The 14,748-nt window shown below is 38.1% G+C and overlaps 1 protein-coding gene across 3 annotated transcripts in view; it reads right to left on the bottom strand.

The window, feature by feature from the left end:
• Positions 1 to 14,748, bottom strand: part of GRM1 (glutamate metabotropic receptor 1) — a 311,987-nt gene that overhangs the window by 21,606 nt on the left and 275,633 nt on the right. For all 3 annotated transcript variants that reach the window (XM_045189049.3, XM_024552208.2, XM_024552209.2), the window contains one exon: positions 9,010 to 9,940. In XM_045189049.3, coding sequence (XP_045044984.2) covers positions 9,010 to 9,940 — 931 coding nt within the window. The remainder of the gene's footprint in view (positions 1 to 9,009; positions 9,941 to 14,748) is intronic.

The raw sequence follows: 14,748 nt of genomic DNA, 5'->3' as shown, positions 1-14,748 counted from the left end.
TCCTTGACTTATCTACCATAAGGCCCCCTTCCTTAGCTAACCCCATTTCTCCTTCACAAGTTTTAGCTGAAATAAGACTTCTTCTTGGGAATGTTGCCAGCCTCCATGCACTAAGACTGGTCAGATCCTCCTCATCCTTAAACGGACTCACCACACTTGTGGTTACTCTTTCAATGTCTAGTCTCTTGGCTACATTTCAACTTCTACAAAGCAGGGACCAGGTCTAATTTGTTCACCACTGTTTTTCCTGCACTTGCATCAATGCCTGGCTCACAGTAGGTGTTTAAAAGTCATTTGCTGAGTGAATGTGTCATCGGTGCCTCTCTTCCCAGACTTACAAGGTGGCGTCAGGCCCTGAAGCCATTCCAACCATCAGAGCAAAACTGATTTCGTACTAGGATCAGCTGTAGGATAACTTTTGACTTTAAACATTCGAAGCTAAACAAACGTTTTTAAAGAAGAAATTACTCAGCCTTACTGAAAACTTTTTTTTCACTTTCCTAACATGCTGTGGTCTCTCTTGCCTCCATATCCCCTCACATAATGGTCCCTCAGCCTGGAATACTCTTTGTGTCATTCCCTAACTTAACCCACTGCTTGGTGTAGCTTTCAGCTAAAGAAACCATGGTCATAGCTCTTCTTTGATTTAGTATTGACCTCTGAGACCCTCCCTGATCGGAAGGTCAATGCTAGAGGCCTCTGCCATATGCCTTCATCTGTCTTAAGGCTTCACCCTGTGTCATTGTCATTGTCAGGTTTCTTGCTGGTGCCTCAACTCCACCTGAAGTTTTGTGAGGTCATGGACCGTGCAATACATCTTCCCCGGAAATTGCCCACAATTTGTGGAAGAGCAGTCCCTCCATATATTGTTTAAACAAAGGACTGAATTATGGAAATCTCACTAAAATCACCTGAAATATTATCACTTGCAAGAAGAGACAGAATCCATGGTCTAGGTAACAGACCTGGCTGGTGACAGTCACAGCCACGCCTTCTGTTCCCTTGCCTCCTTGTCATATTTCTTTTATTCTACTCGATCATGTAGGTCTTCGTTTTGTTGTTCATACTTTTTCTACTCCCCACCCCATATCCACTGAAGCCAAATATCATGAACAGTGCAGAGTCTGATCAAGTAGAAAATGGTGCTAATTCTCACAGTGTTTGACAACATTTACTAGGAGCAAAATAACAGCATACACTTTCATAACTGGAAAATCAGGGAGAGAAAACTATTTCTTACTGTTATTGATTTCTTTTCAGCAGTGGTTTTCCAATATGTTTAGCGGTATCGCCAGGGACTTGGCCTAATTTTGTTAGCGGTTGACTCCCCATTTACCTTAAAGGTAATCTGCACAGACAGAATTGTTAACTTGCCTTCAATTACAGGCACTCACCCCTTTGAAATAAAATAAAATCACAGACACATTTTTAGTTAACTTGATTAAATATGAATGATTTTATTTTTCTATTCTGTTGATGAACATTAAAAATAAGTAATGTTTTATTGTTAGCCTGTAATTTGTGATATAATTTAACTCATTCAAAAGTCATTGTCATAATGGCCTATTTTCCTTTAAAAAAACATAATTATACACCGTTTTTTCCTCTTCTTTATTCATTTTTTTTTTCGTTTTGAGGTACCTGAGAAGTATTTGATAGCCAGGAATCTCCAGAAAAGTAGCAAAAACAAGGTCTAGTCATTAAATTTGTTTGCTTCCACGCCCCATACTTTCATAGTTAATGGTGTGTCAGCGCTGTGGTGTTTTCCCTCCGCTGGCTTATGCACTGGCATTCGGAAGAGGCACGCCTATCCTGCAAGGATAGGTGATTAATAATGTGGCTGGTTGGCTAGTCACCTGTATGTAGGTTTTGTAGTTTCTTTTTGGTCCATGTTTCTAAATATAAAATGTTGGTATTTAGAAGTGACTTGTTTAGATGGCAAGGAAGAAAGAATGGGGGTTGGTTGGGATGGTATTATCTTGGTGCAGACCCATTCTGGGTTTCTGCCTATGTGAAATCACACCTTCTTCTCCGCAAACTGCCCCCCCGATCCTACCCGTGGGGGATGGAGTGATGAGTTTCTGGAAGACAGTTTTATCCTCAGTGACTCCACCCTTTGTCCATCACAAACTGGACCTGAGATCGACCCCTGAGTTCAGCTGAACCAATCAGTTCCTCTCAGTGTTATGTAGGACCTCCTGGGTAGAGGAATCGAAGCAATCTCTTCGGGTAGCTAGACCTTTAATAACATGTAAACTCAGAAGAATTGGGATGGTTGTCCTTGGACTCACTGGGAGGGCCCATGAAATGAACACAGCAGACCTATGAGGAGAAAGTGAGGAGGGGTGCAAAGAAATAGAAGATGACATAGAGGCCTGGAACTTTTCTCCTCTGAAATCCAGTCCCTGACGTGGCCCAGAAACATTCCAAACCTTGTTACCATGAGATCCCTGAAATTGTTCCTGATATCCTTCCTATTACATACTCCACCCCCCTTTGGCTTAGGCTAGTTTAATAAGCTTCTATAACTTGCAGATAAAGGATGCCAATTAGTGAGCCCGCAGGCTCCATTCTCATGATCTGAAACTTTCTAATTACAGGTACTCGCTTCTTATTTTCTTCCTTTTGCAAGCTTTCAACGCTTTTACTATTGAATTAGCTTTAGAAACACGTTGTTCACAAGGCCTGCTTCCCTTTCAAGTACGTAGCACTTTACACTAAACACTAAGGCTAACAGATGGAATGCAAATGACCTCATCTTTCTTTAGCTGTGGCCAAGCCCGGACAGGTTGCCAAGCCATGTCCAACAGGGTGTCCTTCCTCACCCGCATCTCATACTGAGTAACACTTGCATGCCTCCACTTTCAGCCGATACACAGCTCTTCCATTCCACACAGCATGGGTATTATGAGCTGATAATGGTAATGCATGACCTTGGTTTTCAGAACTCTCTTTGCATGAAAATGTAATGCAGTTTTATGTTAATACATGAACTTCCTATTAATGGGCCAGGCTGCCCAGCATAAACATATGATCTCTTGTATATTTTCAATTTTTCTTTCTCTGATGGCTCCTTTCTCAAATATTATAAACAAGCTTAAATTTCTCCTCTGTTATACCACTCCTCTCTCTTCTTTGGCCTCCTTAAATACTATCTAAACTTCTTAATTCCTTTAAAGCAAACTCCTCAACTTACTGCAATAGAAATTCTACCCACATCATACCCTTAAAACCATTCAAAAATAACCATAGTGTCTCCATCCTTGAGTATCTCAAGGATCCCAAGTCTTATCTTTCATTATGGACTGAATGGTTGTGCCCACCCCATCCCCAAATTCACATGTCAAGTCCTAACCCCAATGTAATAGCATTAAGAGATAAACCTTTGGGAGGTAAACAGGGTTAGATGAAGTCACAGGAGTGAGGGCCTCCTATGGGATTAGTATTCTTACAGGAAGAGATACTAGACAGCTCTCTCTCCCTCTCTCTCTTCTCCCATGCCTACACAGATGAGAGATTATCTGACCGCACAACTAGAGGGCAGCTGTCTGCAACCCAATCGGAGAGGTCGGACCAGAAATCAATCATGCTGGCTCCCTTGTGTGGACTTCCAGCCTCCAGAAATGTAAAAAAATAAGTGTCTGCTCTTTAAGCCACCCAGTCTGTGGGATTTTACTATGGCAACCCAAGCTGCCTAAGACACAGTTTCCTCTTTGTTTTCCATAATACTGCAATCCCTCTGTTTTCTTCATTCTTTTTGATTCATCCCCCTTTTTATGTTACCTTCTGATTTTCCTAATCTCTTCAGTGTGTTTCCTAATGTTCTTCCTCTTACTTTCTTTCTTATGTCATAATCACTGTTTTGGAGTCTTCAAATATTCTGATAATTGAGCTTTCAAATCTATAGCTCTGGCTCAGACTTCTCTCTTGAGCACCTGACTTAAATTTCTAAAGAACTTAAAAATGTCTCTATTTGGAAGCTTTTATAGCATTTTCAATGGATAAGTCTGTAACCTAACTCACCAACGAGATATCTCCTCAGTCTTACTCCTCTCTGGTCCTGATGTGGTTTTGTAGTAGCTATATTTTTTCCAGCCCCCCAGGCTCAAATCATGAGACTTGTATTCCATTTTTGTTCATTCCTTCCTCTTCACAAACTGATATTTCAGCTCTAATAAATTAAGCCCAGAAAACTTATTCACAGGCATGCTTTGGCTTTGACTTTCATTTACCACTCTAGTTTAAGACTTTTGTTTTTAACGTGTCATTTGCATTATTATAGCACTCTATGAACTAGTCTTTCTATAGTCAACCTCTTCCCAAAAAGCTTACACATGATCATCAAACTTCACAAAAATCTTTACTGCATCCTGTGTTTTATATTAAAAAAAATACCTAAAGTTCATCTTAGAACATTGATCTTTATCTGTAATCCGTCCTCTTTCTGCAGGCACAAATTTACCCACCACTACACGGCTCCATGTCCTCAACTCATACCACATTCCACACTGTGGCCTGGAAGTGCACTGAATTTTCACTGGCATGTTTTCCATGTGAGATGGTCTCATCATAGCATAGTGTCTCCTGTTGAAAAACATCATTTAAGTTCAAATTCCACTCTTAGTAAGAAATCGTTTCCCATCTTTCCACAGATACTGCTTTATCAGCTGAACTTAATCTCTCTCTTCCCTGAACACTCATAATGTTCTATTGGTCCTCTATTATGGCACCTAATCCAGTATACGCTGTCGTAGATTTGAAAGTCCCCCTTACTAGTATTATTGCGAGGTTGGTGCAGTCAGTCCCTGCCCTTATCTTTTTTTTATCTTGAATATTATTTAGCACCACTCAAGTACCTAAGTGCTTTTAAGCTTACAATGAGTGAAAAAAATGACTGATTGAATAAGTGAATGAATAAACAGTAGGTCCTTCATAAATGTTACTATGAAATAGTTAAATTCTATGACGATACTTTCTTTTGATAAAATCTTCTGATATTTACTATAAAAGCAAGTTAAGGATTGCAATAACTTTTAAAGCCATTTATTGTATTATTAAAGGAAAAATAACTTCAAAGTGACAGATGTTTTTCATATACAAGCTAGAAGAGTGAGGGAGATTTGCTACGAGAGAGAGCCTGCTATCTCTATTTGATTGCAATGTCTGTTGGCTCACTCTCATATTCCTCGTCATAATCAAAGGAAGAAAGATGAATTAAAATGCTTACTGAGGGCATAATCACCAGGACTGTAGGCTTATTTACCTGTACTTGTGGACAAAAAAAAATGTTTCTAGGAGAACAGGAGTCAAATTCCCTCATCGCATCATCATCCTATGTAGCATTTCATTTACATCTTGTTCTCAGTATAAACATAGATCCAAATGCTCGAGAAGCAATTGCGGGAACACAGCAACTTTCTATTTACTCGGAAACCTATATTTTAAAATTAGTTGCTTGCATCAAACTAAAACCTTTTTTGTGGTTGCAGTTGTTTTAGTTTTGCATAGTGTTGTTATTGTCAAAGGTCACAGTTTAGCTCCACATGCCATAGAATTGTTTGACACTCAATGAGGTTATTTATCTAGAAAATAACTAGAAATGTTAGTTTGACATTTAGTCATTGATATACTTTTTAAAGGACATGTATGATTTACATAATATTTTTTTAGTTGCATAATATTTACTCATTTTGGCTTTAAAAAGAAGTGATAAGTAACTTGGGTCTAAATAATTTATTTAATTATGAATATCTATGGATCTCTATCTTTCTTTTATTGCCAAAAAGAGAATTTTACCAATATCTTTATATTAGGTTAAGCCTGGATATTTTTCCATTCTAATACATTAGCTTAGCAGCTAAAGAAATAAGAAATTTCAAGGTAAATATAGTATTCAGTTGGTATTCCAGGGTAGGATTATGTTTAATAAAACTTCTAACTCTAAGTAACTCAAGTAACTCAAACGACTGATTTATTATTAAACTCTTCTGACTTGGCATTTTGGAATATGTTAAACAAGTGCCCAAACCTTTGGATGAGTCAGATATTTGTCTGTGAATGAAATTTTAAAAATTGAGGTAAACTTTGCAAAAACAGACCTACAATGTCACCCCACCCAGAAACAGCCTGTATCTCAGAAACAGCCTGTTAAGAGAACATAGTCGGACTTGTAACTCCTCAGAATAATATTCTAACAGATAGAGAGTTGGAAGCCCTTCATTACAGCATCTGTTCTGTGTTTATAGCTCTGTCTGCAGACTGCTGAACACCCTCGGTACACCATCAATGCAGAAATTACACGTCCAGAATGGCAATAAACTCATTCGGGGATGTGTTTGTTCTCTACAGTTTTTCAGCCCCTTGCTTCTGTTGGCAAGACTGCTGGATTTTTGTTGCTGTAGAAAATATTAAATTGTTTGTAGTTTTTATAACTTCAGTGACAAACAAGGAAAATATAACAGCAATGAAAAAGTGAAAACATAGGCACTGAGATTATTGTTATATTTGAAAATTATAGTCTCAGAGAGAGTTATAAGATAAGCAACAGTAGAATAATAAATGAGAAAAATGAATAAATGAATGTTGTTTTCCCTGGAAGTTTAGCCTCAAATACCCCCTGTGGGTCAGCTTAGCTGTGTTGTATACCTCGGAGAAGCTACAGATTCTACGAAGAAAGCTGAATGTTATAATTATTAATTAGAAGTATTTTTGTTACTGTAATAATTTCATAGTGCTTGATCAATTACAGCCAATAAATATGCAACTTACTGATGAAACCAGCACTTCCTAGAGAACCAATCCAATTTAGACCAAGCTGATTTTTCTCTCAAAAGCAGGATCCCAAATGAAACTAATTCCTTGATTCATAATAATGAAAGGGGTATTGTCAGCTTATAAGGAAAGCATCTGCAGGTGTAAGAAAGCTATCAGAATGTACAGCAATGCCTGGATGCTACAGAGATGCTACGCCTTGTTCATCCAACATCCAGCTAGCTCATCGTCTCCCAGCAGCAAGCACTGTGTGCTCTCTGATTGCCACTCTTCTCCCAGGCAGGTCCGAGTACTGTCTGCACCCAGAATCACTGGGAGAGCTCCCAGCAGTGCATAGGCTCTCTCTTTTCATTAAAGCGGTTAGAAGAACAACTTTCATGAATGACCCATGACCAAAATCAAATGAAGGTGTCTGAAGGACCATGATGAAGGCAGGAGAGTAAGGAACATGGAGCCAGGTCACGCTGGATGGTGGGACAGAATGCTCATAAAGCCACATGGGATGCAAAAACGAACGTCTCTTAATTCCTCTGAACATTCCCGTTCAAAGAGTGTTTTTTATCCTTCTTTTCGGTTTGTTTCCTCTTGTTCTCTTCCTCTAATGAAAACTATTACGCTGTTTCACATCTGGACTCTGTGCTTATGGCCTGTGTTTTTTGTTTTTTGTTTTCTCATTTAATGGCACTGTTGGTTTGCTCTCACGCTTGCTGACAGTTCTCTGCAGGAGGCTGCTAAGGGGATGCTGGCCAGCATAAAAAGCCATAGCAAGGGGGAGAAAGACTAAGCAACTTTGATGATCAGCATCCTCTGAAGAACTGAGGTTGATACAGTGAGAAGGAGGTGTAAATTATTGCTTCATCTTTAATGCTGAAAAAAATTAGGGATGTCCTCATTTGAAATAACCATGGATTTCAAAAACATATTTTCCCATGGACTCTCTCATCTTATCAGGGAACCAATAATATGATTTCTTTAAAGAGGCCTGGCGCTCTTTGGCAAGTAAAGACCCAAAACTAAGGCATATAGATTTTTTGACATATTTTAAGAGAAATTTCATGCCAGCTAAGACACAAAAAAAGGATGACTAAGTGAAATTATACTTGTGAGTCACACGAATTCACAGAGGCTCAGTTTCCTCAGCTACAATAGAGAGAAAAATGACAGCCATTCCCCTTATCTTGCTGACTTGTTCGGGCAAGTAGAATAGTTATAAAGCAATGTATATGTTATAAAAATTACTACTATAATTCTTTATTTTAAAGGATTGTTTCAAAAAGTATAATTAACACTGTTAATGGGGAAATTGCTTATTTTTAGACCATTCAATTTTCTCTAGAACTTCAAGCATCCATGTCATTTTCAAAATTATAAATGTTACATGGAATTTGTCCATGGGTCTCAGAAGAAGATGACTCATAGAAAATTTAACGTGTGTTTCTTTGCAGTACAGAGTCATGAAGAAGATAGGAAAGCATATACAATTCTGTCAAAAAATTAACAGAATGGAATAATCTGGACTTTGATGTTCACACTGATTCTCAAGTTCAGGCCTTATCTCCTTTATCTGGTTCTTATTTCTTTTGGTACTTTATGTCTAGGAAACCACTTTGATAGTGGCCTTGTAGTAGAGATTGCTCAGTTCATGTGTAGCGTTATAGAACATCTTTATTATAACATGCATCAAAGTTCAATAAATAAAAGGGACATGTCATGACAGTTGCTTAAGGGGAATTATTTCAGGATATATTTGGTGCTCAGTTTCAGTCAAATTTTGAAAAATTTCCCCAAGTGTTTAGTTTCCTTCCACTCATCCCAGATTAGTAACGATGTGGCCCTAGAGTGATAATAAATTGTACATAGCTTCACTGTGGTCTAAACTAAAAATCAGGAGGAGAGTTTGCATCTCTGACCCAGATCTGAGAGAGGTGTTGATGCTCCATAGAGAGAGGGCCCATGTGAAAGGAAAATTATTGGCAGAACAGAGGCTGTGGATTCTAGGTCAGAATAAGGACATGATCAGCAAGTGGGTTGTTGCTTCCTGATTGCTCCTGGCTCTTTCAAAGGAATGAAAACAAGAAGACATTTCTACTCCAACAGAAGGTAAGATTAGAGAAAAAGAAAAAAGAGTAAGAAAATGTAGAAAACACTGGGGAAAATGAAGACACGATTTAGTCAAATAGAAAGAGAGAGAGAGGGGGAGAGAGAGAGAGAGAGAACAAACCCGGTCGGATTACTCACTTGGCACTCCCTGCCCCTGGCTTCTTTCTGCGGAAAATGTTGAGGAAGGTGTTGGAGCGGCAGGGCAGCTTGCCGTCCCCGACGTGCATGCGGACTACGTCAGAGGTGGTGAAGGCACTGCGGACGTTCCTCTCGGGCTTGGCAATAATGATGTACATCTTGGGAGTGAACATGCACCCCAGGGCCACCGTTACACTGAGGCTCACTGCAAAGCAGGTAGTGATGATCTTGTAGTTGCTCCCAAAGTATATGGGCACAAAAGCCAGCCAGATGATGCAGGTGGTGTACATGGTGAAGGCGATATATTTGGCCTCATTGAAGTTGGCGGGCACGTTGCGGGTCTTGAAGGCATAGTAGGTACAGCTCATGATGAGGAGTCCGTTGTAGCCCAAGGGGGCCACCACACCCAGGTTGCTGGTATTGCAGATAAGGTAGACTTCCTTGATACTTGGGTATGACAGAATGGGCATGGGGGGCTCCATGATGATCAGGGTGACCACCAGGGTTAGCTGCACACTAATCAGAATGGAGGCAATGATCACCTGGGCCCAGGCACTCATGAACCTGGGCTTCCGGGTGCAGATCTTCTTCTTGCTGCCAGCGAGGATGCGCGCAATGCGATTGGTCTTGGTCACTAAAGCAGAGTAGCACATGGCGGAGGAGAGGCCCACCAGGAGGCGCTGGAGGTAGCAGGATGTGGTGGTTGGTTTGGCAATGAGAGTGAAAGGGCACACGTAACCCAGGAAGATGCCAGCGAGGATAATGTAGCAGAGCTCTCGGCTAGAAGACTTGACCACTGGTGTGTCCCGGTACAGCACGAAGATGAGCGTGACAAACACGGTGACAAGGATGCCCAGGCAGGAAAAGGCGATGGCTATGATGGATTCTATATTGCTCCACTCAAGGTAGCGGACAGGAATGGGTTCACAGCCTGTGAGGGGACAAACAGTTTCAAAATGTATCCAAGATTTCCACTGATTGACGATCATAGGGCTTTCTAATTACCAGAGGCAGAGCTAAATTCACATCTTCCATGGCTTATGTTATCTTAATGCTTTTAAAAACGCTTTACTGTTGTACAAATAAAAATACACCATTGTTTTCTCTGGAAAATCATGTTTCCAAACCTAATTGTGTCACAGCCCTAACGTGACCTGCCTGAGCCTGTAAAAATAATCTTTTTCTTCCAACCTCAGCCTCCTAAAAGGATGACACTCCATGGGTGCTATTTGGTTCTACACTTTCAGAAAGAGAAAGAAAATGAAGGGGGTTCAACTATGTTTCCAGGGAAGGGTAAATGGTGAGGATGCATTAGATAAGTTAGTAAGAAATCAACTAGTAAGATTTTTATTTTTATGTGGTATTGTCTAGAAGTAAGTCCAGCTCACAGACAAGCATTTTCTTGGCCAGAAGCATGTTTTAAACATACACTTCAATTCTCTAGAAGCATTCATATTCTATTTACCACGTACTATATTATTCATCTTAAGTCTCACCCTTTAGTTATGTATGATCTGTGTGTGAACTCTGAGCACCTCTTAGTTATCAGCTTCTGGTAGACATACCAAGGAACAATGACATCTCCCCTCACCCAGCTCTTGAAAAGAGAGACAAAGATGTGTTCCTAAATGCCTGGCTAATCTTTGCCTTTGAGATGGAGAATAAAATCTGTTTGTATTTCACACACTGAGAAAAATGTCTCAGGTCCTGGAGACAACTCCTTAACAGAGTTCTGTGTTTGGTCTATGCCTGTATTTTCCAAGTTGTGAGAATAAAAATATTTCCATAAATTTAGGAGAAGACACTGTTCTGGAGTCATGGTAACCAGGAACCACTGCTTTAAGCCTGTTCGGTAGATCAACAACAGCACCTCTGAGTGAACAGGTTTTTGCATGCCGACCAATCAGTGTCAGCACTTACTTCTGATAATCATCCAATCAGGAACAGACTCACATTTAATAAATGAAAGCCAACCATTCACAAGCACAAACTCTTGGCTGATCATAGTGGCCTCTCTATCTTGTCTGTCAGGGGTTTGTTTATGTCCAAGTCTCAATCTCTTCCTGGAATAACTTCTGCTTCCTATAAAAAGTCACATTTTAATTTTAAATCTTCTCATTTCCTTGGTAACATTTAGAAAGATGAGTAGATAGATAGATAGAATAACAACGACCATTAAGGAGAACTTTTGATATAACACAATTTAAAAAGTTAAAGTATTCGAAAGGGTTTGTAGACAAATTAGGAAATAAAATAGTAAATATCCGGTTTTTAATTGGCATACCGAGATTGTAAAATAAAATTCAAATTCCAAAGTAGTCCTTGTCGGGGCCTTGGTAACCTTCTGAAAGCAACCCTCTTTGCATCTCTCCTTTTCTATGTAACTTCACCTGGATTTTTAAATAAACTATTCTGTCCTCAGAGTTTTCATTAGAAAAGAATACCACATTTTAAGTTTATAGAACACAACTCAGATCTGTGAAAGTTGAATTAAGACCCTGAGCCAAATTAAGAGCTATAATTAATGGTTTTCCTAAACTTCAGAGATAGAAGCAAAACATTTTCTGCAAAACTCAGGAGTTTTATTAGATACTTATTGTCTCACATTACAGATTTATACCAATTAATTCAATTAATTGTTAGTCTCGTGGAAGAAAATGTTTAAAAGCAGCAGATTAGAAAGGAGAAGATTTAAATAATCCAGTAGCGTAAAATGTTAAAGATAAAAGTAGAAAATGCATTACATAAGGTAATTTCAGAAGCTTTTTCAAGTAAAGATTCAAAATTATAAACTAAATAAAGATGAAAGATAGACTTTGGGAAACCTTTGAAAAATTCTGGGGTGGATTCAACAACTGAAATGGGAAGGACCATATCTTCTCTTTCTATGAATAAGCTCAAACCTGAATTAGGGAAATTAAACCAGAAAATAATATTAAAATAAATAATTACTGATTCATAAATATTCTATATGTGACTAGACATTTTGATAGAGTATAAAATTAAATAAACTGGAAATTAGTGTAATTATGAATCTTTAGGTAAAACAATAAAAAAGGACTTCTATTCCCTGTGATTTGGGAGCCTATAGACAAAAAAAAACTATAAAACTGTAAACAAAAGTGTCATTTAAAGAACCAATGTTCCACATTAACCAAAGCTCAGAAGGGCAGCTACTTAAAATTTGCCCAATGACTTAACTTGATGGAAAACATTGGCACCAAACAACCCCCTGTCCTTCCTCTGAACTTCTAAGGGAAGCAACACTTTCCTCTTGATAGAAGTGCCTTTATGTCACAAGTAATCTCACTATGGACAGAACATCAGATGACTTGGTTTAATAAAACCACCCAAACAGTGAAAAAAATTTTAACGTGCAAAAGGGAATACAAGTATGCTTGTTTGTAACAGTAGCAGTTTGTCATAACAATACCTCAAAACAATATGCCTATGACTCCCCTATGATTGTTTTACCTCTTGTGAAGATTCTCAATTATTTTCCTTATGTAGAAACTGGGTTTTTCAATGCCAATCCAGGACAACCCAAAATAGCATCCCCTAGGGATTAGAACTGAACATCAACATTTTGAATAAGCTTCTTAAAGTATTTCTCCTTCTTTTTCTTCTCCTCCTCCTTCTTCTTATCCTTCTTTTCTTTTTTATATTTCTTAGACATTCTGAATTTGAGAATCACTAGCTTTGATATCTTTAGGGAATTAGCTGTAATATCCATCTTGTCCATATATGTAATGTAATATGTAATGTAATGTAGTTTGTTGTCTTGTTTTGAGGTTTAAAGAGGAGTTGCCCAACTTCCAGGTGTATTTGAAAATCCCAGGTCCAGAAGAGGTGGAGGTAACCTTTAAAATGTGGTGAGGAGCCTACCTGACCCTCAGTCTCCAAATGGAGAAGATATTATAGGAGCGGGGCACACTATGCTTAAAGACCTGAGAACTTAAGAACCTGACAGTTTCCATGGTTAGAGTGAACCCCGAGAATCCAGAGCTGTCCAACAAGTCAGTTTTCTTCAAGCAGACTACAAATCACTGAGCAAAATCTAAGAGAAGTGGTCATGACTGACCTGATGACCAGGGATTATTTCTAATTTTCTAAACAAATTTTCCATAAGAAAATCCATAAGTCTCATCCATAAGATCCAAATGCATTGGAAGAAGCTAAAATTTACTATTGGACTTCTTTTCAATCAGGTGAAGACAAATTTAATATGAATAAAAAAATAAAGGCCATAATTATTCTCTTCAAAGTATCTTGGGCATTTAATAATATTTACAGTAATACTTTGTGATTACCTAAGGCTTCATTGAAATGCTTTCTTTAATCTTATTACATTAACATGAATTACCTACAAGGTAAAATTCTATTTATTATTCAATGCTCAACTCAAATGTCTCTTCCCCTCTAAAGGTTTTTCTCTTCCTTGGGAAAAATAGTGGCTTTTTTATTCTGTGTTCACATGACATTTTTCACATATTCTTATTATAGGACTTATATCATAATTAACTGTTTACATATGTAGTTTTTTATGAAGCTCATCCACCATGATATAAACCTTATTTTATTTACCCATATATCCCCAGTTGCTCAAAAAGAAAAAAAAAGCCTGGTATTAAGCAGATGGTAGGGTATAATATAAAATTAAATGAATGAGTAGGTAGTATAAGAGGTCACAACAACTATTGCAATGAAGAAAAATAGTTAAAATTAGTTAATTTTTATAATTTAGTATTTTATATTTTTGATGATTAAATTTAGTGTAGTCTGGCTTTCTGAAGAACTCTCTTACACTATTTGGCTTTTTAAAAGAAATAAGTAGCATTGAATTATATATAATTGGCCCATGAATTGTTAAACTACTGTCAATTTACATATTATGGCAGAGGAGGTCCCTGTTTATGCATCATAAAAAAATTAAGTATAACATTTAAATGCTGAATTAATATGTGCATTTTTCCCCAAAAGAAAATATGAGAAACTTATTAACAGATTTAGAAATCACTTCCTCTAGGAAATATACCAATTTTTCTTCCTAAGCAAAAACCATATGCTAATAAAAATAAAAACTCACTTCTAAACATGTTTTTATTCACTATATTAGAGTCTTTGGAACATAAATGGAGAATAGCTATCTCATAATTTTAAACATATTTTAACAAACTCTATCTTCAACAAAAAACACCATTTCCCAGAAAGAATAATTTCTCATCTTCACTGAAATTTATTAAAAAAATAAAATCTACCTACAAAAATAAAATACCTAGTTGAAGGCAATGCATTTATTCCTCTGAGTTTTTCTACTGATTTTTGGTATTTGTTGCAGGTTTTTTTTTAAACTACCGTTCCCATGGCAACCACCAACACCATATTGCCACCACATCACCACGTGCTGCACCTTTTCTCCGAGCCTGACACGGCACAAAATAAGTGGCCAGTGAGATCTCGTGTTCCATCGTGGATGAGAGCAAAGGGATAAGAAACCACAGGTGGCAATTAACAGGAAGTATAAATTCGTATGTGAGGTATGCTAAAACATCCTGCACGTCAGATTTGCGAAGCAACCTGGACAGATGAGACACTTGCCTCTCGTTACAGGAAGGCCGTCTGAGCTGCTGCTTGGCTCAACTCATTTGAATAGGAACGTGACCATTGTACATGCGACAGGTGGTGGTGCATTACATTCTTTGGAAGGGTGACTGCATCAGATTCATCTGTTTACGGGCC

This window comes from Desmodus rotundus, chromosome 11, assembly GCF_022682495.2.
Source record: "Desmodus rotundus isolate HL8 chromosome 11, HLdesRot8A.1, whole genome shotgun sequence".
NCBI lineage: Eukaryota > Metazoa > Chordata > Mammalia > Chiroptera > Phyllostomidae > Desmodus > Desmodus rotundus.
This window is presented reverse-complemented; position numbering and strand designations above follow the sequence as displayed.